A 27,237-nucleotide genomic window follows, 5' to 3' on the forward strand; every position below is an offset into this window, starting at 1 on the left:
GGGGCGACATGGCTCAGGCAGTAAGAGCAGTCGTCTGGCAGTCGGAGGGTTGCCAGTTTGATCCCCCGCCCGGGCTGTGTCAAAGTGTCCCTGAGCAAGACACCTAACCCCCAAATGCTCCTGACGAGCTGGTCGGCGCCTTGCATGGCAGCCAATCGCCGTCGGTGTGTGAATGTGTGTATGAATGGGTGAATGAGAAGCATCAATTGTACAGCGCTTTGGATAAAGGCGCTATATAAATGCCAACCATTTACCATTCACCATAAAAGATTCAGCCAAATAACAAGTGATTATAATTGTAATGAGCTGGGACAGGCAGTTATATTTTGTGTATTTTATTCTTCATGGATATGTTGTGGTAGTTTCCCTCGCTGCTGGGCGGTGCCGTGAGTTACTCAGTTCAGATGCTAAATGAATATTGTGTGCTGGCTCAGCAGACACACAGCAACAACAGAACAAGGAAGCACCAACCTGTCAGAACATTTATGCAGATGCAGGGACTCTGATGATAAGCCACACTGTCAGTCAACTCATATTTCTGTATTCCAGATTTGAACCTCAGTGGTGTGAAGATATAGCTGGACAATTGCAAATGCACTGCCGTGTCACTGGTTCTAACCACTGGTTCACCAATTCTCTCAATGCACAAACATTTACCAAATGTAAATGTTGTTACAAGGAATCTTTAATCAATGCCTGAATAGACTGTTTAACACCTGACCATAATCCCATTTAATCAGTGATTAGAACCTGAAATAAAAATTTTATTTAAACTGTCATTAACATTCATCACTCTTATTTTAGAATTCCTAATTATACCATTTTCCCTGCAAACACCCCGCTATCCCATCTAACACAAAATGTTTTCACAATGTTACTGAAATGTTTTGTCAATGTTATACATGGCAGCAGCAATGTGAGAAGGTTTTGTGTTAGCTGTGTACTGATAGCATAGTTAACGCACCGTGAAAAGTGTAAATCACCTCTTGTAGAGTAAATATAATCACTACTGAACTAAGTTGAATTAACACTGGGCATTTCACAGTGCAAAGGTTGTGGGTTGTTTACATTCATTAAGTACTTCTGAGAGTCTCTGCATATCTCCTAAACAGCTGCAAACCCAAAGCCACATCAGAGTACGCCTCTCAGCTGACACCCAGCAGGTGTGAGGCGAGAAAAACCTTTTTGTGTTAGTTCATCACTCCTTCCGGTGCAGAGTGAGTCTGGTCGTCTGGTTTGTGCACTTTTATGTAAAGTGTCCAACTGCATTTGTCTGAGCCACTGCCAACATGTGAACTACATTACGAACAGCTGCTGAGTTAACGATTAACGTGAATTATCACAACTCATACTTTTCTGGATTATTTGTTTCCTAACACAAGGCTGTGTGCCATTGGCATAGCCAATCCATCATGTTTGTTTGCCAGGCAGACAGGTGTGCATTCCTGGCCTGGATTCTTTAAGCAGTTAAGACAGCAAATGGTATTTGGTTTGGGGGGTAGGGGTGGCTGGTGTTTAGGTTTTTTATCATTTGCTGAAGAGAGAGTTCTTCCTGCTTATTCATTAAAATATCAGAAATGTCACTCATGGTTAGTAATTCTACTCGCTCGCCTGGAACACCCTGCTCCTACACAGTCAGTGGTTAGGGTTAGGGCTAGGGGGTTAGGGCTAGGGGGTTAGGGTTAGGGCTAGGGGGTTAGGGTTAGGGCTAGGGGGTTAGGGTTAGGGTTAGGGGGTTAGGGTTAGGGTTAGGGCTAGGGGGTTAGGGTTAGGGTTAGGGTTAGGGGGTTAGGGTTAGGGCTAGGGGGTTAGGGCTAGGGGGTTAGGGGGTTAGGGCTAGGGGGTTAGGGTTAGGGTTAGGGCTAGGGGGTTAGGGGGTTAGGGGGTTAGGGTTAGGGGGTTAGGGGGTAAGGGGGTTAGGGGGTAAGGGTTTGGGTTTGGGTGACCAGTTGCCAGAAGTCCATTCATTTTCTATGAAGCTGAGCGACGGCCAGCAACATGAGCCACTGAGCGATGAAAGTTGCCTGTGACTAAATTTATCCTCGCCTGCACCATCCAATCAGAGTTCTGTGCTTCCTATTTTTCCCACCGATTTGGTCGCATTTGGTGAGTAATAGTTCAGCCCGGCGTCTCTCAGTGCTGTGGTGGAGCAGCTGAAACCTGTTTCAGAGCCCTCCTCCAGTCCAGTCCCTCATCGCTACTCATTCCACCTCCACAACCGCAAAATACAGCTGTTTTCTCTTTAGCACACCTTTCCTCATACAAGCCAACAACAAAACAACAACACATACCACTGTTCTGGTCAGTCATTCCAAAAGCCCCTCGCATATGTCTTTGTTTGGGGACAGAAAAAGAGGTCACCCAATCTAGGACAAATGCGATGCCGTGTCTCGATAAGTTCCAAATCCAGGTCGCTTTCTCTAAGGTGAGGAAGACTATGGGCTACATTACACTTTGAATACTGATCGAAATAAAGACCGGACACCAAAATCAAACCCAGCAAACCATTTATTTAAAATCACATTGTTAAAAACGTGCATATAGAACCCAAGGGCTTGCAGTGAAATCTCCGAGCAGCAAGACAACCATGCAGAACGCGTGGGGCAGAACGCGTGGGGCAGAATGTGTGGGGCAGGCAGAACGCTTCAGTAGTATGTCTCCCGTTCCACCCAACCTGCAACAGAGAAATAATGGCTTCAGGAAACGCATTCTCTGCCCTGCAGGTCTGTACACAGCACTTTCAGGTTCATACTAAAGTCTAGTCTAGCACTTTCCGTACTAAAATCACATCCATACTAAAATCTCCACAGCACTTTGACATCCATACTAAAAGCACATCTATACCAAAATCACTAAACCACTTCCATATCGATACCCAAATCTACACGCTACTTTCAAATCCATACTAAAATTTACACAGTACATTCAGATCCATACTAAAATCTACACAGTACATTCAGATCCATATTAAAATCTACACAGAATGTTCTGTGCTAATTAGCCAAATAGAAATCCAGTGTGTGACATGCATAAGCTTTAAAATGCCTCGCATGAAAAAAAAACTACACAAAAAAAACCACATGGAAGCACAGTGATGCTTTTGTGTGAAGCGGGGTGTGTGTGTGTGTGTGTGTGTGTGTGTGTGTGTGTGTATAAGCATAAGGTGCATAGCCAGACAGCAGTTCTGCTTTGGGAATAAAAGCTCTACAGACAGTGTGTATACGGGTTAGCTACTGTCTCAAAAATCTCTGTGTTGCTGATCTCTATCGTATGCGGATCAGCTGATCTCTATCGTATGTGGATTGGCTGATGTATGATCTCTATCGTGTGCGGATCAGCTGATGTATGACCTCTATCGTATGCGGATCAGCTGATCTCGATTGTGTGCGGATCAGCTGATCTCGATTGTGTGCGGATCAGCTGATCTCGATTGTGTGCGGATCAGCTGATGTCGATTGTGTGCGGATCAGCTGATCTCGATTGTGTGCGGATCAGCTGATCTCGATTGTGTGCGGATCGGTGGATGGAATCTCAGCAGCTTACCGTCCGGATTGCGCCGCAGGATGAATCTCCGGGCTTCATCGTACAGGAAGATGAGCAGAGAGTAGGGGAAGGCACAGAACCACCATGAGGGCCTAAAACACAAAACGTATCCAGCCATTCAGCATACATTCAAAAAACACAAACAAATAATCATGTCATCCATCAGGAAATCAAATAATCATGATTAGAAATGCATGAAGTTATTATAAAGTTGCACAGGACTACAGCTGCCATTAGTCATTAGATCACCAGTACTTCCCGAATATACAGTTAAATCCAATGCCACATTTTGTTGTTTTGGCTCTGTACTCCAGCAATTCTAAATAAAACAATGAATATGAGCTGAAAATGCAAACTGTCAGTTTAAATTTGAGGGTATTCACATCCATATCAGGTGATCTGCGTAGGAAATATTGCATAGATTTTTTACGTAGACCCCCATTTTAGGGGAGCAATAGTAATGGGACAACTGGCTGCACAGCTGCAACTTTGCATCATTAGCACCAGAAAGCGAACAAGAGCCCGAGAGCTGATTGTAGGTGTGGCCTTTGCATTTGGAGTCTGTTGCTGGAGTCTCTCAACATGAGGACCAAATAAATCTTAATGCCAATGAGACCCCAATGAGGCTGAAATGTAGACATCGGCAAAACATTGGGTGTGCCACAATCAAATGTGTGGCGCACTCCTAGGCACACTGGTGAGCTCAGCAATTACAAACAACCTGGTAGACTGCAGAAGTAGTGGACGACCAATGAATACTCTGAATTGTGAAGAAAAACAGCCTTTTATATTATATATATATATCTCTCCAATGCCACCCAAATCTGCAAAGTCCAATTCACAAGCTATGTGCAAGCTGGCTGATATCGGACCCTGCTGCCTCCTCCAGAACACATGCCTGTCACCAACAGCTTCTCTTCACACCATAGTTGCAAACCTAGCACACACAGAAGGACCTGATTAAACCCATTCATGCAGGTAACCAAACAACAGGCGCCTGGATGGCCAGCAGGAGTAGCTCAGACAGTGAAGTCTGAGTGAAGTCACTACATTACACACTGCTCTCCTGAGTGAAGTCACTACACACTGCTCCCCTGAGTGAAGTCATTACACACTGCTCCCCTGAGTGAAGTCATTACACACTGCTCCCCTGAGTGAAGTCACTACACACTGCTCTCCTGAGTGAAGTCACTACATTACACACTGCTCTTCTGAGTGAAGTCATTACACACTGCTCCCCTGAGTGAAGTCATTACACACTGCTCTCCTGAGTGAAGTCATTACACACTGCTCTCCTGAGTGAAGTCATTACACACTGCTCTCCTGAGTGAAGTCATTACACACTGCTCCCCTGAGTGAAGTCACTACATTACACACTGCTCCCCTGAGTGAAGTCATTACACACTGCTCTCCTGAGTGAAGTCACTACACACTGCTCTCCTGAGTGAAGTCACTACATTACACACTGCTCCCCTGAGTGAAGTCATTACACACTGCTCCCCTGAGTGAAGTCACTACACACTGCTCCCCTGAGTGAAGTCACTACACACTGCTCTCCTGAGTGAAGTCACTACACACTGCTCCCCTGAGTGAAGTCATTACACACTGCTCTCCTGAGTGAAGTCACTACACACTGCTCCCCTGAGTGAAGTCACTACACACTGCTCTCCTGAGTGAAGTCATTACACACTGCTCTCCTGAGTGAAGTCACTACATTACACACTGCTCTCCTGAGTGAAGTCACTACACACTGCTCCCCTGAGTGAAGTCACTACACACTGCTCTCCTGAGTGAATTCACTACACACTGCTCTCCTGAGTGAAGTCATTACACACTGCTCCCCTGAGTGAAGTCACTACATTACACACTGCTCTCCTGAGTGAAGTCATTACACACTGCTCCCCTGAGTGAAGTCACTACATTACACACTGCTCTCCTGAGTGAAGTCATTACACACTGCTCTCCTGAGTGAAGTCATTACACACTGCTCTCCTGAGTGAAGTCACTACACACTGCTCCCCTGAGTGAAGTCACTACACACTGCTCTCCTGAGTGAAGTCACTACACACTGCTCTCCTGAGTGAAGTCATTACACACTGCTCCCCTGAGTGAAGTCACTACATTACACACTGCTCTCCTGAGTGAAGTCATTACACACTGCTCTCCTGAGTGAAGTCACTACACACTGCTCCCCTGAGTGAAGTCATTACACACTGCTCTCCTGAGTGAATTCACTACATTACACACTGCTCTCCTGAGTGAAGTCATTACACACTGCTCTCCTGAGTGAAGTCACTACATTACACACTGCTCCCCTGAGTGAAGTCATTACACACTGCTCTCCTGAGTGAATTCACTACATTACACACTGCTCTCCTGAGTGAATTCACTACATTACACACTGCTCTCCTGAGTGAAGTCATTACACACTGCTCCCCTGAGTGAAGTCATTACACACTGCTCTCCTGAGTGAAGTCACTACATTACACACTGCTCCCCTGAGTGAAGTCATTACACACTGCTCCCCTGAGTGAAGTCATTACACACTGCTCCCCTGAGTGAAGTCATTACACACTGCTCCCCTGAGTGAAGTCATTACACACTGCTCCCCTGAGTGAAGTCATTACACACTGCTCCCCTGAGTGAAGTCATTACACACTGCTCCCCTGAGTGAAGTCATTACACACTGCTCTCCTGAGTGAAGTCATTACACACTGCTCCCCTGAGTGAAGTCACTACATTACACACTGCTCCCCTGAGCGAAGTCACTACATTACACACTGCTCTCCTGAGTGAAGTCACTACATTACACACTGCTCCCCTGAGTGAAGTCATTACACACTGCTCCCCTGAGTGAAGTCATTACACACTGCTCCCCTGAGTGAAGTCATTACACACTGCTCTCCTGAGTGAAGTCATTACACACTGCTCCCCTGAGTGAAGTCATTACACACTGCTCCCCTGAGTGAAGTCACTACACACTGCTCCCCTGAGTGAAGTCATTACACACTGCTCTCCTGAGTGAAGTCATTACACACTGCTCTCCTGAGTGAAGTCATTACACACTGCTCTCCTGAGTGAAGTCACTACATTACACACTGCTCTCCTGAGTGAAGTCATTACACACTGCTCTCCTGAGTGAAGTCACTACACACTGCTCCCCTGAGTGAAGTCATTACACACTGCTCTCCTGAGTGAAGTCACTACACACTGCTCTCCTGAGTGAAGTCACTACACACTGCTCTCCTGAGTGAAGTCACTACACACTGCTCTCCTGAGTGAAGTCATTACACACTGCTCCCCTGAGTGAAGTCACTACATTACACACTGCTCTCCTGAGTGAAGTCATTACACACTGCTCTCCTGAGTGAAGTCACTACACACTGCTCTCCTGAGTGAAGTCATTACATTGCACACTGCTCCCCTGAGGTTGCGGCCACAGTCGGCATAGCGTGGATTGATCCGACACCATAGTGCTCACTCAAGTGCCACAATGGTGCTTCTACGGAGTGAGCTACCCAGCAGAAAAACCCTTTTCAACTGTTAAACCGATGAAGAACATTCTCCAGGATGTACGCATAGATGTGACAGGCTACCATAAAGAGAGGATTAGGCCAGCATAACCTCAGAGGGTTCACCGCAAGATGCAAAACACTGTTAAGCCTCAAGAACAGAATGGCCCAATTAGAGTTAAACTAAACACTACATTTAAAAAACTGTCGAGCCCTGGAACAGTGTCTTATGGACAGATGAGACAAGTATCAGCATGAACCACTGTGATGGAAAGAGGAAAGTGAAGATGAGGAGGGAGTAGGGGAAGGCACAGGATTACCATGTGGTTCTCTAAGTATAGAGAAAGAAAGAACTGCCCATGATCCAAAGCATACCACCTCTGTGAAACATGGAGCCCCTGGGACCTATTGACTTATTGTCTCCTTGTTGATCACGTAGCAGCTGATAGCAGCATGAGGATGTATTCTGAAGTATATTTCATCTTATTTGCTCAAATACAACTAATTGCTTGAAAATTTACCACCTTGCAGCAGGACAATAACACTATGAATCATGAACCATTTGAACAATTCATCCATTTCATTGATGAAGAGTGAACTGAAGGCAAAAAGCCCCAGAAACCAACAGGATACAGTACAGGCCTGACAAGCATGACACACTTATTTCAGAGTTAGCTAACGTGTCCAATTATGTTTAGGGGAGACTGTGTATAAAAAGGGCTGTAATTCCTAGACTGATCACACATTTGCACGCCTATTGGATATTTGACCTTCTACTGCAATGAGGCCAAACCTGAGCATGCTGATTGCCTCGTAAGACCAAGCCCTGACCCTTCTCCTGCTTTCTCATTGGCTCGTAAGACCAAGCCCTGACCCTTCTCCTGCTTTCTCATTGGCTCGTAAGACCAAGCCCTGACCCTTCTCCTGCTTTCTCATTGGCTCGTAAGACCAAGCCCTGACCCTTCTCCTGTATGCTGATTGGCTTATAGGGAGAGGCAGGACTCACTTGAGAGGGTACATCCTCAGAGCGATGTCCATTCCTGGGCAGTACGACAGGAAGGCTGCCAGGGCGGTTTCTTCAAACAGCCCAAAGATGAGGATTTTATTCCTGAAGTGGGAAAAATATACACATTTTAACTTCATGTAAATCTCTGAATACACACAATTCTCCAGCTGAGATTAACATACAGGAAAACATAATGTTTTTTTTTATTTGGTGCTAAACTGAAATAACAAGACATGAACATAGAGATGTGCATTTCAAACACATAGGGTGGTGCTCCACAAACATGCTCAAAATAAATCAGGAAATCCTGTCACACCAATCAGGGCTAAGCAGACAGGGGCATGGTGAGATAGATGAGGGAGTTACTGCTTGTCCTACTTACTTCATCCCCTGTTGGATGATGGAGTTCCTCCTGGTCTTGCAGATGATCAAGTCAGCCCACTGCACAATCACGATGCTGGCGAAGAAAGCAGTGTGGCAGGTGTATTCCACAATCTTTCTCTGCTCGTATGTCTGAGATACAAGAAAGAGAGAGTGGTTTAGTTTTTCATTCAACTTAGATTCTGCTCACTGTTGTCTTTCTGAGGTCCCTGGTGCTGTGTACTGACCCACTGCTGGCCGTAGCTGTCCTCCAGGTCGTTGACGTACTTGTCGTCCCATTTCACACGGATTCCTAGCAGCGTGGAGGGTAGGAAGCCATTCTCAGCGAGGATGACAAAGTAGGTGAAGAACCCGGCAGTAGCCTGCATCATTCCTGGGGAGATGGAGAGCATGAGGAGCTCAGAGACCTCCACAAAACCAACATACATCCACCCTCTCACTCAACACCTGACTAAACTAAAAAGCCTGGACTCTTACCGATCTGACCATAGGCAATGCTGATCAGCCTCTCGTTCACCAGCTTATCTGTTTTGGGATTTCTGGGCTGTCTCTTCATGATGTCACTCTCAGCTGCTTCATAAGCCAGTGAAATAGCCGGGACCTTGCAGATCATAAGAGGAGTCCAGTGTTAGCAGTCAAACTCACACCACATCTTGAGTGAATGAATCTCCAGCAGAACGGTTGGTGCTCCTACCATGTCAGTGCCCAAGTCGATACAGAGGATGGTGACTGTGCCAAGGGGCAGGGGGATGTTGGCGATAATGAACAGGAGGAAGGGGGATATCTCGGGAATATTGCTGGTCAGGGTGTAGGCGATGGATTTCTTCAGGTTGTCGAAGATCAGACGGCCTGGAGGGAACATTCACAGAGGCCCAACATTATGGTGTGCTCTGGAGAAACCGGCTGTTAAAATGGCGCCAGAGTGAGCAAGGTGCGTTTACCTTCTTCCACTCCCGTCACGATTGAGGCAAAGTTGTCGTCCAGGAGGATCATGTCGGCGGCTTGCTTGGAGACGTCGGATCCAGCGATGCCCATAGCAACACCGATGTCAGCCTTCTTCAGAGCGGGGGAGTCGTTTACACCATCGCCAGTCACAGCCACGATGGCACCCTGAGTTTAAACACACACACACACACACACACACATGAGTCGTCATAATGCCGTTAGCTTTTCAAATCAAAATTACAGATTTTTTACAATAAATTACTACATTCACTTCTAGAACACAATGAATACCATTGAAATTCTCATTATTTACGGCATATGTTTGTTTTTTTGGAGAAAACATTTTCTCAAATAATATAAGATTGTCACAAAACGATTGGTGGTGGCAGAGGTGATTTGTTTGATTGATGATGCTGATGATTAATATTATTATTATCATCATTACCTGTCTCTGGCAGCCTTCCACAATGATGAGCTTCTGTTGAGGTGAGGTTCTGGCGAACACAATCTCAGTGTGGTGCTTCAGAATATCATCTAGCTGTTCTGGGGTCAGATCCTTCAGGTCTCCACCGTGGACCACGCAAGCCTTGGCGTCTCTGCAGAGAAGGAAGCATAAAGTCTCACTCCTGACTCCACAATCCTTCATTCAGCCAAACCCTGCTAATGCCCGTCATACTTGTAAGAATGGCGGACAGCCAGGCAGGTCACATGCCTGATCCTGGGCAAGGTCCTCCCAGGAATGGCGGGAGTACTAGGGAATGTCCCGGCACGACCTGTCTTTTTTTCCCCTCTGAATTTCCTAAGAGGATTTGGTTCATACTGACCTAAACCAGGGCAGTGGATTGCACCTCCCCAGGATATATTATTCACTTCATTGTAAATCATGGTTAATACCCTTCATTTCCTGTTGTCTACCCTTAGGGAGAGTGCCAACACCCAGCACCTCAATGCACAGCCCTAGAGCTCATGAACACATGCTGAAACCGTGCCCTGACCTTACACACATATGAAAGTGTTTTTTTGCGATTTAGATTTTTGATCTTGTACTGTTTTGATCTCATGACTGACCAAAGAAATAATCTCTGATTCCTCCTAACTGACATCTCTGGCTTTCTCATCCGATGTTCTTCTTTCTCAAATGTGGTGTTTTACTGGACTAATCTACTCATCACATGATACCTTGGGTTGACTTAATTACATTACATTGCATTATTGGCATTTGGCAGACGCTCTTATCCAGAGCGACGTACAGTTGATTAGACTAAGCAGGAGACAATCCTCCCCTGGAGCAATGCAGGGTTAAGGGCCTTGCTCAAGGGCCCAATGGCTGTGCGGATCTTATTGTGGCTACACCGGGATTAGAACCACCGACCTTGCGAGTCTCAGTTATTTACCCTAACCACTACACTACAGGCTGCCCTACTTCAATAAGTGGTATGTTCATACCTGGGGTTGACTTCAGTAAGTGGTATGTTCATACCTGGGGTTGACTTCAGTAAGTGGTATATTCATACCTAGGGTTGACTTCAGTAACTGGGATGTTCAGACGAGCAGCAATGTCTTCTACGGTCTCGTTGCCCTCAGAGATGATACCCACACCCTTGGCGATGGCCTTGGCAGTGATTGGATGATCACCAGTTACCATGATAACCTGAAATAAGGGAAGAGAAAGTTGAGTTTATGGTGTTGAGCACTGCTTTAGTTTGCCTGTTGGCCGTGTTAGGGAGAAGGCGATGGACACACCTTAATTCCAGCGCTTCTGCACTTGCCCACAGCGTCGGGCACAGCTGCACGGGGCGGGTCGATCATGGACATGAGCCCAATGAAGCACAGGTTCTCCGTGGGGAAGTTGACCTCGTCCGTGTCAAACTGGAAGTCGTCAGCAAACTGGTCATCCGGGAGGAAGAACTGACAAAATCCTGCACAGCAGACAGAAGGAGAACTTCATGAGATCTAGAAACAAGGTGTTTTTTCCCAAGAAACCCTAAATTACTCACTGAGGGGACTTACAAAAATGTTTTCTTTCATGTTAAATGTGCAATATCCACGTCTCTAACCAAACAATTCCCTTGCAAATTCTGTATACATTACAGCTAAGTATCACAAGGTATCACTTCTTTGTTCTTTTACCTGTAACCTTTCATTTACTTTTTTCTAAATGTCAACAGTCTGGAATGCCTCCATGTTCCAAGTATGGCATTTTAATTTAAGTACTTTCATCACTACATTTTTTAAAGAATTGAATAAGTGTCGTAGAATGTGGGTGGTCATCGGGTGTTTTTGCTCGGCTATCACGAGAGGAATGTGTGACCACATTCCCAGCCATACTGTATTCTTTGCTCCAGATTTAAAATTTCACAAGCTTTTTACAATCTTCATGTATGTGGTAAGATTCTGTATTTTGAGCAAAAGCAGTTGTCTTCTAATATAATATTGTAAAAAGAGGAGTCGTGTGTTAAATGGCAACTATTGAACTGTTTAAAATGGTTTATAGTTGAACAAAACTGCTTCAAGGGCCAGAATAGATGTTTAGATGGTTTGTCCCATTGGATCATGGGATCTTGTCTCACCCAGCACTCTCTCTCCCAGGCCTCCCAGCTCCACATAGGAGTTCTGGAAGGCATCCTTCATCTCATCATCCAGGGGCTGCTCTTTGCCGTGGATCATGATCGTGGAACAGCGGTCCAGAATCCTCTCTGGAGCACCTTTCATCACCAGGAGGTGCTTAGTCTCTGCGGTGTTAGAGTTCTTGTGGATGGACAGCTACGAGGAAGACAAAGAGATGATCAAATCTAGATTCTGATTTCTGTTGATTTTAACCTTTTCCATGTAAAGGGGGATACAAAAATGCATACTATCGTCTGGGTGAATACCTGATTTTGATTGGATTTGGTACATGTTCATTAAACTGTTTAATCATTCAACATATCTCAGGTAGTCCAGGACAAGTTTAATCACCATTCTAAATTCATACACAAATTAGCTTTGTTCTTCCTGACTTAAACGCTAGCCTATGGAAGTGTGATACAATTTGAAATGGTTGTTTGTAAAAGGATAACTCAATTCGTTCACTATAATCTTTACCTCACTGTATGGTCCATGGGTTCAGAGACATGAGTTAGGATGTGAATGTCTGTTACAGTCTGGAGTCAACTCTTGAGAAGCAGTAACAGGCTTGTGCCCTTCGCTGGGAGCCTGGATCTTTTGCTCTATGGTATAATTATATTTACTGTTGTGCAGTGTGGGCTAGGAGTCCGAAGCTACAGCTGATCTCCTCCCATTACGCATGTACCTGGTACTTGTTGGTGGAGTTGAAAGGGATTTCTGAAATCTTGGAATGCTTCTCTCTCATCTCCTGCACAGAGCCACAGCACAGCTCAATACACTTCAGCAGGGCGGACTCAGAGGCGTCTCCTGCAACATCTCTCTGTGAAGGAGAAAAGGGGAGGAGCCATAAGCCTGGGAATTAGTCTGTCTCTCACCTGCACCTCCATCCAGGTCAGGTAAGAAATAAGACTTGGGCAATGAATGGAACTGGGGTTATGAATGAGGTTATGGAGAGGACTGGGGTTATGAATAGGATGAGGGTTCATGAATAGAATTGGGCAATGCGTATGACTGGGGTTATGACTAGGACTTATGGGGTCATGAATGGGATGGGGGTTATGAAGAGGACTGGGGTTATGAACAGATCCAGCAGGACAGACCTTGAGGATGGGCACGTGGCTTTGTTCAGCCAGGAAGACGGCTCGGTTGCACAGGCCGGCGATACGGGCCAGAGCCGCCCAGGTGGCAGAGCTCCTGTCGAACGAGGTTCCGCTCTGGTTCTCGGTGGTGTCGGCCTCGTGGATCTGGTTGTCGAACCACATGTGGGCCACGGTCATGCGGTTCTGGGTCAGGGTGCCGGTCTTATCGGAGCAGATGGTGGAGGTGGAGCCCAGGGTCTCCACAGCCTCCAGGTTCTTCACCAGGCAGTTCTTCTTGGCCATGCGCTTGGCAGTCAGTGTCAGACACACCTGAGGAAGGGGCAAAGGACACCGCTCTGATCCACTGCTGCATCAACACCCTCCAGGTTTGTTATTTCATACTCCATAACTAGGACTAAAGTATCAGCCACCTTCCACTGGAATATCATCACCTGGAGTCGGCTGTGTTCTGTGCATTATGCTACGGATAAATAAAAGTGACCTGTATGAAAGACAACAGTTACCTTTCATTCAGTCCTCTAGTTACTGTATCTGTGTGTGACCTTTTGCCTGGAATTCGTTCAGCAACTGACAACATAATCTGGTTTATTGGAGTCATGCCCCTCCTTAACAATAGTAATTCTTCTACATTAACCACATTAGTCATATTCAGGAAGTTGCATTGTACTCTAAAATGCCTTCCACTCCACTTCTGCTGCATGACTCTTCTGAAACCAAGCAGGCCTTTATGTCACTCTGTGATTTATTCTGTACTTTAGGAAATGTTCTTCTGCGCTTGGACCCAGAAAACACACTTTACACTGGCATAGACCAAGCCTGCAGTGGCTGCAGATGTTTGCTCCAGACACACTACACAACCTGATTTCACTTAATAATGATCAGGCAGTATGACACGCTGGCCCTCAATAACCCTGGTATAGACCCTGGCATTCCCAGCACTCAACTTTAATTTCAGTAAATTTTTATACTCACAGTAACAGTGGCCAGCAGTCCCTCGGGCACGTTGGCGACGATGATTCCGATGAGGAAGATGACGGCTTCCAGCCAGGCGTATCCCAGGATGAGGGACAGGATGAAGAACGACACGCCCAGGAAGACAGCCACGCCCGTGATGATGTGGATGAAGTGCTCGATCTCGATGGAGATGGGTGTGCGTCCCACTTCCAAGCTGGAGGCGAGTGTAGCAATTCGTCCCATCACTGTGCGATCACCGGTATTGATCACAACACCACGGGCAGTGCCTGGCAGGAGGAACACATAGCATGATTTTTGAAAAAGATTTGCTTTGAGGTTTCCCAGCCTATAAATCAAAGATCATTCAGTTTTGTTTTTTTTTCTCCAGGCACTATTTTTGCCAGCTAAAAAATATTTTTTGCTTAACTTTGGCATCTTTAAAAAACCCACTCAGTTTTTTGTTTGCAAAGACATAATTAAGTACTTCCTGGTGTGTAGGAAGTCTTCTATAAACCTGCCACTTTGTGCCCCTAAGAGTTCTCCTTTACCTTCAACACAGTTTGTGGAGAAGAAGGCGATGTTCCTGGTCTCCAGGGGGTTATCGTTGGAGAAATCAGGGGAGCGAGTCTGGGGTTCTGATTCTCCAGTCAGGGAGGAGTTGTCCACCTGTGGGACAGACAGAAAGCACCGTGAGCCCTACACTGAGCATGGGGCTCTGCTGAAGGGCTGGGGATCCTTCGAGAGGAGTATGGAGGTCTCACCTTGCATCCGTGTGCAGAGATGATGCGCAGATCAGCTGGGATCCTGTCCCCTCCCTTCACTTCCACTAGATCTCCTACTACCACATCCTCAGCATTGATGCTGTTCTTCTCACCGTCACGGATAACCAGCGCTTGCTAGCAGAGGCAATCGACAACAACAAGACCATTCAGCAAAAATACACTCTGAAGACGGAAACTGCAATCTTAGCACAGGCAAGGCTCTGGCCTTTTTGCTTCCCTCGGCTGGGCCGGGGGGGTGAGGGCAGCGATTTTTGACCCAGGGGGTATTTAGCGCTTGTGGAGTTGGTGAGGGGTTGGGGGTGTTGGGGAGGGGGTAGTTAGCGCTTGTGGAATCAGTGAGGGGTTGGGGGTGTTGGGGAGGGGGTAGTTAGCGCTTGTGGAATCGGTGAGGGGTTGTGGGTGTTGGGGAGGGGGTAGTTAGCGCTTGTGGAGTCGGTGAGGGGTTGTGGGTGTTGGGGAGGGGGTAATTAGCGCTTGTGGAGTCGGTGAGGGGTTGTGGGTGTTGGGGAGGGGGTAGTTAGCGCTTGTGGAATCAGTGAGGGGTTGGGGGTGTTGGGGAGGGGGTAGTTAGCGCTTGTGGAATCGGTGAGGGGTTGTGGGTGTTGGGGAGGGGGTAGTTAGCGCTTGTGGAGTCGGTGAGGGGTTGTGGGTGTTGGGGAGGGGGTAGTTAGCACTTGTGGAGTCGGTGAGGGGTTGGGGGTGTTGGGGGTTTGGTGTCTTGCTCAGGGACACTTTGACACAGCCTGGGCGGAGGATCGAACCGGCAACCCTCTGACTGCCAGACGACTGCTCTTACTGCCTGAGCCATGTCGCCCCGTTGAATTTAAAGTAGAATTCTGGCCAAAATAAAAACTACCATGATTGCATAAAGAATGCTACTTAGAAGCAGTGGACCTTAGACACACCCTCATAAAAGTTGAAGACAAATGATACAGAGCAAATGGAAATTAAATTGCTAAGAAGCAAAGGCATGATATTAAACTAGGTTGGATATTAAGGAGATTTTGTGGTCTGTCATGAACATACAGTATAAATACGTGCAGGTATTTTCACAGGTAAGTGCACCCACAAAGGGGAAAAGCTAATTTGTATTTACTTTTCTCATCAGAGTATCAAACAAATCTGTTTACTACGACACTAAGGAATAATCATCCGCCCTTATAGTATGACTAATGTGGATCAGTGATACATCATCAATGCCAGGGAGATTTCTGGTTGTCTGTTCATACTAATTTGAACTGTTAAAACCTGCTGTGCAAAACCAAATCCTTTTTTCTTACCTGAGGGACAAGGTTCTTGAAGGAGTCCATGATCCTGGAGCTCTTGGCTTCTTGGTAGTAGGAGAAGCAGCCGGTGATGATGACGACAGCGGAAAGCACCACACCCAGGTACAGCTGCACACAGGTGCGTACAGTTAATGAGGCCTTACTAAAATAAATAAAGCAGACAGAAAAAAGGTGGCATCTGATCCTTTATCTCACATTGTCGTTGGCCGGCTCATCTTCTGCGGCAGCCTGGATGCCATAGGCCAGGAAGCAGAGGATGGCTCCTATCCACAGCAGCATGGAGAAGCCACCAAACAGCTGCCTGCAGAACTTCACCCATTCTGGGGTGGTGGGCGGAGGGGTCAGGGCGTTCGGACCGTCGCGCGCCAGGATCTCCGCAGCGCGCGAGGAAGACAGTCCCTAAAACAGGAGACAATGTTGGCATAACCAGTGGCTGTTGGGTATTGAGCTGCAAAAAAACACTATTTCAAAACCATTCCCAACTTTCATTTCCTTTAAAGCGATTCATATGATTGAATATATGATTAACTGCTCCAATGAGACAGTTCTGCTTCTCTGCACAGCCCTGCTTAAAAGGGAGGTTTTGAAACAGGTGGTAGATGATTGACCAGTTCAGCCCAGCTCCATGCTCAACATGGTTTGACCAGCTCAAGCTAGGTTTTGAAACAGCTGGAAGCTGGTCAATTTAAACTGGTCATAGCTGGATTTTACAGCAAGGAACACATTCTATCATTTCTGTTTGAAAGAACAAACAGATGTTTTAGAAAACATTTTCCAGACTCATTCCTTAAATTAGAAGTAATGATTTCACGCAGTAATGTAATATCTCTGTTACTATAATTGAATTATAATCCGTGGGATGTGTCACATGCTCTATGGAGAGTGTGATCTATGACTATGATCCTGTTATTTAGTTGTCTTAAGACAGAAGGAGCAGTATTAGGATCCAGGGTAAGGGACTCAAGTTCATGGATGGTTTCAGATGGTTTGGTGTTGAACATTTCACAATTTCGTGAAAACTCCAAGGAGATGTGGTGATTTTATTGAAAATGTTTCATTACAAATTAAAACCTCCTGGATTCACAAATTAAATGGCTCATTGCCATCTGTAATGGATATCGATTACAACATAAAACCTTTCCTGTCATGAAACAAAATAATTTTGGATTCAATTCATTATGGAATTGATCTATTGTGCACTTGTACCAAAATGAATGTTCTCACACGTTATACACTGCGGCTTTGCTGCAGAACCTATACTCTATAATCTAAAGTGCAGTTTCCTTGTTCTGGCTTTGCTGCAGAACCTATACTCTATAATCTAAAGTGCAGTTTCCTTGTTCTGGCTTTGCTGCAGAACCTATACTCTATAATCTAAAGTGCAGTTTCCTTGTTCTGGCTTTGCTGCAGAACCTATACTCTATAATCTAAAGTGCAGTTTCCTTGTTCTGGCTTTGCTGCAGAACCTATACTCTATAATCTAATGTGCAGTTTCCTTGTTCTGGCTTTGCTGCAGAACCTATACTCTATAATCTAATGTGCAGTTTCCTTGTTCTGGCTTTGCTGCAGAACCTATACTCTATAATCTAATGTGGGCTTTCCCTGTTCTGTTCTTCCAGGTCTCTGCTCTCAGGTGGTCAGGTGGTTTCTAGGGCGGGTGCTCATTGGTCTACTAGACCTAACAAAGATACACTTGGATGAAAACATTGCTACAGTAGAGATGTAGATTAAAATGTATAAAGTAAATTTGCTAGGGAAATGCGGTTGAAAGGCATTATCTTCGGTGAGTTTCAGTAAGTTTCCCTGCAGCAGCTACTCCTAACTGCTCTGAATGTCCTGGCACAGGTACATAGGCCTTGAGGTACATAGAGAAGGACATTTTTAAATCTGTCATCGAGTATGCTAGGAAAGTTCACTGGAGCTAGATCTGGAGAGACCAAAGCCTCCACATTGGCCTAGTATGACATATTGAACTCATTGAGTCTGTTTAGATCTGTATCGAATCACAGAGTCTGTTTAAATCTGCCCGGAATCACTGAATCTGTTCTGATCTGCATCGAATCACTGAACCTGTTCTGATCCGCATCGAGTCACTGAATGTGTTCTGATCTGCGCTGAATCACTGAGCCTGTTTAGATCTGTATCAAATCACTGAATCTGTTTAGATCTGCATTGAATCATTGAGTCTGTTTAGATCTACATTGAATCATTGAGTCTTGTCATGTTTAGATCTGCATTGAATCATTGAGTCTTGTCGTGTTTAGATCTGCATTGAATCATTGAGTCTGTTTAGATCTGCATTGAATCATTGAGTCTTGTCATTTAGATCCTTAACTGATTGCACACTTACCCTGGTCAGGTCGGTGCCGTATTTCCGGTGAAGTTCATCCTGGGTCAGCTTATGATCATCCTTTAAAAAAAGATTTTTATAATGTGTCATGGAATTCATGAACTGGGAAATCTTGCATCATCACAGGATGAAGGAAAATACTGGTATCTATAAATCCCATTCTGTGTCAAATGCACGTACATACACATTAAAAGAATGAAAATTACAAATTAAAATGATTAAATTATAATAATAAAAAACATCTTACAAATCGCTCAACCATCACCCCTCGGGTTCCCTCTCATACACTCCTGACTCACCAGATCCACCTCTTTCTTCAGCTCATCCATGTCTTTTTTCTTTTTCTCTGCTTTCTTCTTCCCTCCCCCTTCGGAGGTGGCAGCCAGCTCATACTTGTCATGCCCCGTCTGTGTGAGAGAGAGCAGACGCTGCTGTTACCCACCAGCGACCCGCCATCGACCCGCCATCTAATACCTCGCCACACGGCAGCTACTGCCACCATAGATATCTTCACAGTGATAGACAACAGTGCCACATGTACAGACTGAAAGGTGTGTCTCAGTGCTGCATGTACAGACTGAAAGGTGAGTCTCAGTGCCACATATACAGACTGAAAGGTGTGTCTCATGTACAGACTGAAAGGTAAAACATCTTTGTGATGATGTCTCACAGCCCTAAACCAGCATCAATCTAGTGTGAAAAACAGAAATACTAAAAAAGCTAAGCTCAGTATGCACAGACTGATTCTTAGTGCAGATCGAGGGTCAGGGTTCTGTAATCCCATTCTGAGAGCTCACTCTGTGACTGCCACAACCAGATGTGAAGACCAGGAATCTAACAATGTCAGAACCACCTGTCTCTTTCCACAAAAGACTGTCCATTAAATATGGTCGTTAAATATGGTCAAAGTTTGCTTGCCTAGATCTTAAACTTCCCTTTTTCTTCTTCTTGTATCAAAAAACTGCCAAGGAGACTGATGACTAATTTCAAGATTTCAAACAGCAACCAGCCAGAATGTATGATGTGCACACACACCACCAGTCAGAGTGTATGATGTACACACACACCACCAGTCAGAGTGTATGATGTACACACACACCACCAGCCAGAGTGTATGATACACACACACCACCAGTCAGAGTGTATGATGTACACACACACCACCAGTCAGAGTGTATGATGTACACACACACCACCAGCCAGAGTGTATGATGTACACACACACCACCAGTCAGAGTGTATGATGTACACACACACCACCAGCCAGAGTGTATGATGTACACACACACCACCAGCCAGAGTGTATGATACACACACACCACCAGTCAGAGTGTATGATGTACACACACACCACCAGCCAGAGTGTATGATACACACACACACACCACCAGTCAGAGTGTATGATGTACACACCACCAGCCAGGGTGTATGATGTACACACACACCACCAGTCAGAGTGTATGATGTACACACACACCACCAGCCAGAGTGTATGATACACACACACCACCAGTCAGAGTGTATGATGTACACACACACCACCAGCCAGAGTGTATGATACACACACACACACCACCAGTCAGAGTGTATGATGTACACACCACCAGCCAGGGTGTATGATGTACACACACACCACCAGTCAGAGTGTATGATGTACACACACACCACCAGTCAGAGTGTATGATGTACACACACACCACCAGTCAGAGTGTATGATGTACACACACACCACCAGTCAGAGTGTATGATGTACACACACACCACCAGCCAGAGTGTATGATGTACACACACACACACACACACACACACACACCACCAGCCAGGGTGTATGATATACCCTTGAACACATCACCCAGGTGGGGAGCAAGATACACTCTCAGGAAAAGAAATGGTTCCAAAAGGAACCATGTGGTTCCATAGAAGAACCCTATCTAGGTCTGGGAGCTTTCACACTTCACACCTATGATAGAGGCTTCCATAAAGAACTAAAAAGGGTTCCTCTGTGGAGACAAGCCAAAGACATGCCCAGCATGCACAGCAAGCCTTTAGCCCGCTCTTTCTGCCCTTCTCTGATTGGTGCATTTCTGTTTGATCTTCATAGCACTGTCACTTGTTCCAGAGAGTGGTTTTATGGCATCACCGTGTATCGTTTGAGTTTAACTGCCCCAGAGAACCTGAGGAACATTCAGCTCGACCCAGCAGAGATCAGCCCTTTGAGATAAGCAGGTTCAGTTTGACGATAAGGTGCCATATAAATATGATTTATTGTTATTATATTACCATGATTATTATCAGACCACTGCCAGTTTCACACAGTAGATACTGGCCTTGACTCAATCAAGTTTGTCCTTAAACTGAACTCAAAATGACTGTTTAGTTTATAAACTGAGATATTTTTAGTTTAGATATCTCTACTCGATTCTTTCATGAATGGTATTTATTTTAACTTTGGCAAAGTGAAAGAAAGCATAGGGCAAACTCAGGCAGCTCCTGAAAGGCACAAAAACTCACCTTGGGGAGTTTGTCTGTTAGAAACAGGACGGGTAAGTTATGGTAATGTAGCAGTCGAAGTGCCAGTAGCTTATTTTGTTTTTTGTCGACACAGTTGACATTGTGGGACTATCCAGTAGAGATCATTGGAGGTCAAATCTAAGATGAGACCCTGTCTAAAAACAAAACCTTCACTTGTGCGCTGGCACAAAAGCTTTGTTAAAAAGTATAACATTTGAAACAACTTCTTACAACTTCTTAATCTGAACAACCGAATCCAAACGGTTATATTCATAACACTGTTAAAAAACAAACAGTTATATTTATAACACAGTTAAAAAGGAACAGAAGTAAACTTACTCCCAGTCCCATTGTGGCTGGTTTTGTGCAACAGTCCTCTTAAATGTTTGAGTCCAAAGTCTGAGAGCAGTGCTGAGTGGTGTGGCTGTTCCTCCTCTCCCGCCTGCCAGAGCCTTCTGTGCCCCCGACCCCGCTGCCTCACTTAAATACCCCGTCTCAACCTTTACCGCTGGGCGGAGCCTGCCCTGTCTGGGGAGGAGCCTCTCATTGATTTATGCATTCAACCTTCATTTCTGCAGGTAGGTCAGCTCAAAAACAATCTTCCTTTTCAGTGAAGTCTGCTGAAAACGGATTTCCACGGAAACAGTTAGATAAGCAATGCGTGTGCGTCTATGTGTGTGTGCCTGCGGGTGTGTGCGTCTGTGTGTGTGTTACATTAAATTACAAAACTACTGTAAAAATCAGCTATTTTAATGGAGTGCTGCGCTACATTAATCTATTCTGTGCTTTCAGGGGTGCTAACAGAATCATTGCAAATTATTATTAACAACTCGTGCATTGATGAAGTATAAATGGCACCATTTACCCTGGTTATCTTTATGTGAGAAAACATATGACCTTGTGATGAAAGACAAAATGAATACTATGAATTAAAACGATGTATTCCCCAGGGGAAATGTCACCAGGTCACCAGTATTATTATACTTTATTATATATGTTGACTGATATTCTGCCTATGTGTGAAATTAGGATTAAAACACTATAACACTAGACATGCAGCATATTCTTCCATTGGCTGAGGCCCAGAGCAGTGTTGTCGGGGGGGTGGGTGGGTGTGGAGATTGGGTTTGTGTGTTGTGAAAACTCTGCATTGTTTGTTGTTGCTCAGAGGTGAGTGATGGGGGTATCTGCCAAGCCTCTGTCAGAGAGGTGTTCTGTAGCGGCACCACACTGACTGTGTCCTTCACACAGAGTCACAGAGACACACTACACACAGAGTCACAGAGACACGCTACACACAGAGTCACAGAGACACACTACACACAGAGACACACTACACACAGAGTCACAGAGACACACTACACACAGAGTCACAGAGACACACTACACACAGAGTCACAGAGACACACTACACACAGAGACACAGAGACACACTACACACAGAGTCACAGAGACACACTACACACAGAGACACAGAGACACACTACACACAGAGTCACAGAGACACACTACACACAGAGTCACAGAGACACACTACACACAGAGACACACTACACACAGAGTCACAGAGACACACTACACACAGAGTCACACTACACACAGAGTCACAGAGACACACTACACACAGAGTCACACTACACACAGAGTCACAGAGACACACTACACACAGAGTCACAGAGACACACTACACACAGAGACACAGAGACACACTACACACAGAGTCACAGAGACACACTACACACAGAGACACACTACACACAGACTCACAGAGTAATGTTACATGACACACCGAATCACAGAGAAATATTACACTACACACACATATACACACACACACAGACTCCTTGATTCATACAGAGAGTCATAGACACACAGTGAAGGCAGGCATACATATATGACTTACAGGCTCTCCATTATTATTTTCAGATCAGGAACAAATCTTAACAAAAACATTAGGACTTAATGTTGCTACTCATTCAGTGTGAGATACCATTCTGAGCTGATCAGACTGTGGGCATGATGGCCTTGAGTTCTGCAGGTGTGTGAGGTCTGTGCGTATAGTGTCAATATTCCATTGGGTGTCATAATCTGACCTCACAAAGTGTGAGAGGGCATCCAAGCAACTCGTAACCCATGAGAAATCGTAGAATGTATGACTGCCCTGATTCACACAGACTCACAACTCACACAGCCCCAGACACAGCGGCAACACTCCTGGACTGACACTCTCTCAGTCTGTTTATTTTTGGGTCAGTTATGAAAGCTTCAGGCCACTAACACATTCCACAGGGCGAGTGTCTCTCAGGCTGCTGCCTCCACCCTGACACAGGGTCACTTTGCCAAAGTTACACTTTAATACGGACGTCAAACCCTGCGCAACCTCCAGCACTCATTAACTCCTTTCACCTCCCTACGAGCAAGAAAGTGCTGCCAACCAGACACTCATACCTACATATGACCCTGTGACCCCACACTCTCCACACGTATGACTCTGTACCCCACACTCTCCACACGTATGACTCTGTACCTCACACTCTCCACACGTATGACTCTGTACCCCACACTCTCCACACGTATGACTCTGTACCCCACACTCTCCACACGTATGACTCTGTACCCCACACTCTCCACACATATGACCCTGTACCCCACACTCTCCACACGTATGACTCTGTACCCCACACTCTCCACACGTATGACTCTGTACCCCACACTCTCCACACATATGACCCTGTACCCCACACTCTCCACACGTATGACTCTGTACCCCACACTCTCCACACATACTGTATGAGCACACAGCAAAGAAAACAAACATGTATTTTAATACTTATGTTGAGCAGGAAAACTTAAAAAAAAAATTAAAAACGTATTTATTTTACTTGACAAAATACAGTCCTAAAATATTGCCACAAAGGCAAGATCGTTGTCAAGATTTGCCAATGGACTAACTAAATTTAACTTGTCAAGCACACATTAACTTAAAACAAGCTAATATTAATTAAAATACTTGATAAGACAGTCACATTTTGCGGTGCAGAGACACCTGCTGAGAGGTGGAGCGGTTCAGGAGTGCAGACCGCACATTCTGCAGGAACACACCCCCCGTGGGCAGTATTCTCCACCACAGATACGGCACACAGCGGGGGGTTAAACACTCTTCCGGGTCAAACACGCCCCGTCCGTCACGCGACTGAACACGCCAACCTTTGCTCCCCTGTTGCGCCAACCAAAACTATAAGGAACACAATGTCTTATTCCGTTAAGAGTTACTCGCAGGAGAGAATCACATGACAAACTCTCTTCCTGTGCAGGAGAGACCGAGGTAAAATATTCATGTGAAAACAGGCACATCAGGCACATTCAACTGCGTTTTCAACCCGACACTGAGTTATCAATCCACTAATACACACAAGTACCCTGGCTGTGTGCATGTACGGTAATGCATGTGTGCATGTATGGTAATGCATGTGTGCATGTACGGTAATGCATGTGTGCATGTATGGTAATGCATGTGTGCATGTACGGTAATGCATGTGTGCATGTATGTTGCATATTGATGTTTGTGTGTAATGGTTGTCTGTGAATGTATGCAGATTGCTGTGCGTGTACATGATGGCTATGTGTGTATGCTAATGGCTGTGTGCATGTGTTCAGTTGATTGTGTGTGTATGCTGCTGGCTGTGTGTGTGTGTGTGTGTGTGTGTGTGTGAGTGTGTGTGTATGTGTGTATGCGAGTGTATACGTGTGTATATGTGTGTGTGTATGTGTGTATATGTGTGTATGTATGTGTGTGAGTGTGTGTGTGTATTTGTGTGTGTGTGTATGTGTGAGTTTATGTGTGTATGTGTGTGTGTGTGTCTATGTGTGTGTGTGTATGTGTGTATATGTGTGTGTATGTGTGTGAGTGTGTGTGTGTGTGTGTATGTGTGTGTGAGTGTCTGTGTGTGTGTCTATGTGTACATATGTGTGTGTGTATGTGTGAGTGTGTGTGTATGCGTGTATATATGTGTGTGTATGTGTGTGAGTGTGTGTGTGTATTTGTGTGTGTGTGTGTATGTGTGTATATGTGTGTGTATGTGTGTGAGTGTGTGTGTGTGTGTATGTGTGTGTGAGTGTCTGTGTGTGTGTCTATGTGTATATATGTGTGTGTGTATGTGTGAGTGTGTGTGTATGCGTGTGTGTGTGTGTGTATGTGTGTGTGTGTGTGTGTGTGTGTGTGTGAGAGAGTGTGTGTGTGTGTGTGTGTGTGTGAGAGTGTGTGTGAGAGTGTGTGCTGGCAGGAATTTGAGCATTTGAGCGCAGGCAGAACTCCCCAGGGGAGGGCGGAGGGGGGTTGCAGTGTGATGGTGATCGAGCGCTACAAACGCCCCCCCCCCCCCATCCCCCGACAGAGCCAGAGAACAGCAGTGTGATGGTGTGATGGACACAGAGCCAGAGAACAGCAGTGTGATGGTGTGATGGACAGACAGAGCCAGAGAACAGCAGTGTGATGGTGTGATGGAGACAGAGCCAGAGAACAGCAGTGTGATGGTGTGATGGACAGACAGAGCCAGAGAACAGCAGTGTGATGGTGTGATGGACAGACAGAGCCAGAGAACAGCAGTGTGATGGTGTGATGGACAGACAGAGCCAGAGAACAGCAGTGTGATGGTGTGATGGACAGACAGAGCCAGAGAACAGCAGTGTGATGGTGTGATGGACAGACAGAGCCAGAGAACAGCAGTGTGATGGTGTGATGGACAGACAGAGCCAGAGAACAGCAGTGTGATGGTGTGATGGACAGACAGAGCCAGAGAACAGCAGTGTGATGGTGTGATGGACAGACAGAGCCAGAGAACAGCAGTGTGATGGTGTGATGGACAGACAGAGCCAGAGAACAGCAGTGTGATGGTGTGATGGACAGACAGAGCCAGAGAACAGGGCAGGTCTGCATCTCCAGTCCCAGGTGCACGGCAGTCTGAGATCCGCCAGAAAACCCTAACGATCGATCGGGTTACCATGGCACCGAACGCACTGGGCTGACCAGCCTGAGCCATCCAATCACATGGACAATGTCTGCATATATATTCTCTCTCTCAGGCTGGTACACGAGGTATATTCTCTCTCCCAGGCTGGTACATGAGGTATATTCTCTCTCAGGCTCATTCAGGAGGTATATTCTCTCTCAGGCTGGTACAGGAGGTATATTCTCTCTCAGGCTCATTCAGGAGGTATATTCTCTCTCAGGCTCATTCAGGAGGTATATTCTCTCTCTCAGGCTGGCACAGGAGGTATATTCTCTCCCTCAGGCTGATACAGGAGGTATATTCTCTCCCTCAGGCTGGTACAGGAGGTATATTCTCTCTCTCAGGCTGGTACAGGAGGTATATTCTCTCTCTCAGGCTGGCACAGGAGGTATATTCTCTCAGGCTGGTACAGGAGGTATATTCTCTCTCTCAGGCTGATACAGGAGGTATATTCTCTCAGGCTGGTACAGGAGGTATATTCTCTCAGGCTGGTACAGGAGGTATATTCTCTCTCTCAGGCTGGTACAGGAGGTATATTCTCTCTCTCAGGCTGGTACAGGAGGTATATTCTCTCTCCCAGGCTGGTACATGAGGTATATTCTCTCTCAGGCTCATTCAGGAGGTATATTCTCTCTCAGGCTGGTACAGGAGGTATATTCTCTCTCAGGCTCATTCAGGAGGTATATTCTCTCTCAGGCTCATTCAGGAGGTATATTCTCTCTCTCAGGCTGGCACAGGAGGTATATTCTCTCCCTCAGGCTGATACAGGAGGTATATTCTCTCCCTCAGGCTGGTACAGGAGGTATATTCTCTCTCTCAGGCTGGTACAGGAGGTATATTCTCTCTCTCAGGCTGGCACAGGAGGTATATTCTCTCAGGCTGGTACAGGAGGTATATTCTCTCTCTCAGGCTGATACAGGAGGTATATTCTCTCAGGCTGGTACAGGAGGTATATTCTCTCAGGCTGGTACAGGAGGTATATTCTCTCTCTCAGGCTGGTACAGGAGGTATATTCTCTCTCTCAGGCTGGTACAGGAGGTATATTCTCTCTCTCAGGCTGGTACAGGAGGTATATTCTCTCTCTCAGGCTGGTACAGGAGGTATATTCTCTCTCTCAGGCTGGTACAGGAGGTATATTCTCTCTCAGGCTGGTACAGGAGGTATATTCTCTCTCTCAGGCTGGTACAGAAGGTATATTCTCTCCCTCAGGCTGGGACAGGAGGTATATTCTCTCTCTCAGGCTGGTACAGG

The 27,237-nt window shown here is 45.8% G+C and overlaps 1 protein-coding gene across 2 annotated transcripts in view; it reads right to left on the minus strand.

Moving 5' to 3' along the window:
• Positions 1-2,490: 2,490 nt before the first annotated feature.
• Positions 2,491-27,237, minus strand: part of LOC133123350 (sodium/potassium-transporting ATPase subunit alpha-1) — a 25,685-nt gene continuing 938 nt past the window's right edge. The window contains exons 1-22 of one of the 2 annotated variants that reach the window (XM_061233740.1): positions 21,317-21,438; positions 18,766-18,873; positions 18,467-18,526; positions 16,312-16,515; positions 16,111-16,224; positions 14,810-14,944; positions 14,597-14,714; positions 14,067-14,335; positions 13,095-13,403; positions 12,680-12,814; positions 11,958-12,150; positions 11,131-11,306; positions 10,902-11,038; positions 9,833-9,983; positions 9,384-9,552; positions 9,137-9,291; positions 8,920-9,043; positions 8,670-8,815; positions 8,444-8,574; positions 8,062-8,163; positions 3,544-3,635; positions 2,491-2,674 (exon numbers count right to left, since the gene is read on the minus strand). In XM_061233740.1, the coding sequence (XP_061089724.1) occupies positions 2,646-2,674; positions 3,544-3,635; positions 8,062-8,163; positions 8,444-8,574; positions 8,670-8,815; positions 8,920-9,043; positions 9,137-9,291; positions 9,384-9,552; positions 9,833-9,983; positions 10,902-11,038; positions 11,131-11,306; positions 11,958-12,150; positions 12,680-12,814; positions 13,095-13,403; positions 14,067-14,335; positions 14,597-14,714; positions 14,810-14,944; positions 16,111-16,224; positions 16,312-16,515; positions 18,467-18,526; positions 18,766-18,873; positions 21,317-21,328 (3,069 nt within the window). In that variant the 5' untranslated portion in view covers positions 21,329-21,438 and the 3' untranslated portion in view covers positions 2,491-2,645. Of the gene's footprint in view, positions 2,675-3,543; positions 3,636-8,061; positions 8,164-8,443; positions 8,575-8,669; positions 8,816-8,919; positions 9,044-9,136; positions 9,292-9,383; positions 9,553-9,832; positions 9,984-10,901; positions 11,039-11,130; positions 11,307-11,957; positions 12,151-12,679; positions 12,815-13,094; positions 13,404-14,066; positions 14,336-14,596; positions 14,715-14,809; positions 14,945-16,110; positions 16,225-16,311; positions 16,516-18,466; positions 18,527-18,765; positions 18,874-21,316; positions 21,439-27,237 lie in introns of those variants that run through there. The other variant, XM_061233741.1, reaches the window with a different exon arrangement.

Source organism: Conger conger, chromosome 3 (assembly GCF_963514075.1).
Source record: "Conger conger chromosome 3, fConCon1.1, whole genome shotgun sequence".
NCBI lineage: Eukaryota > Metazoa > Chordata > Actinopteri > Anguilliformes > Congridae > Conger > Conger conger.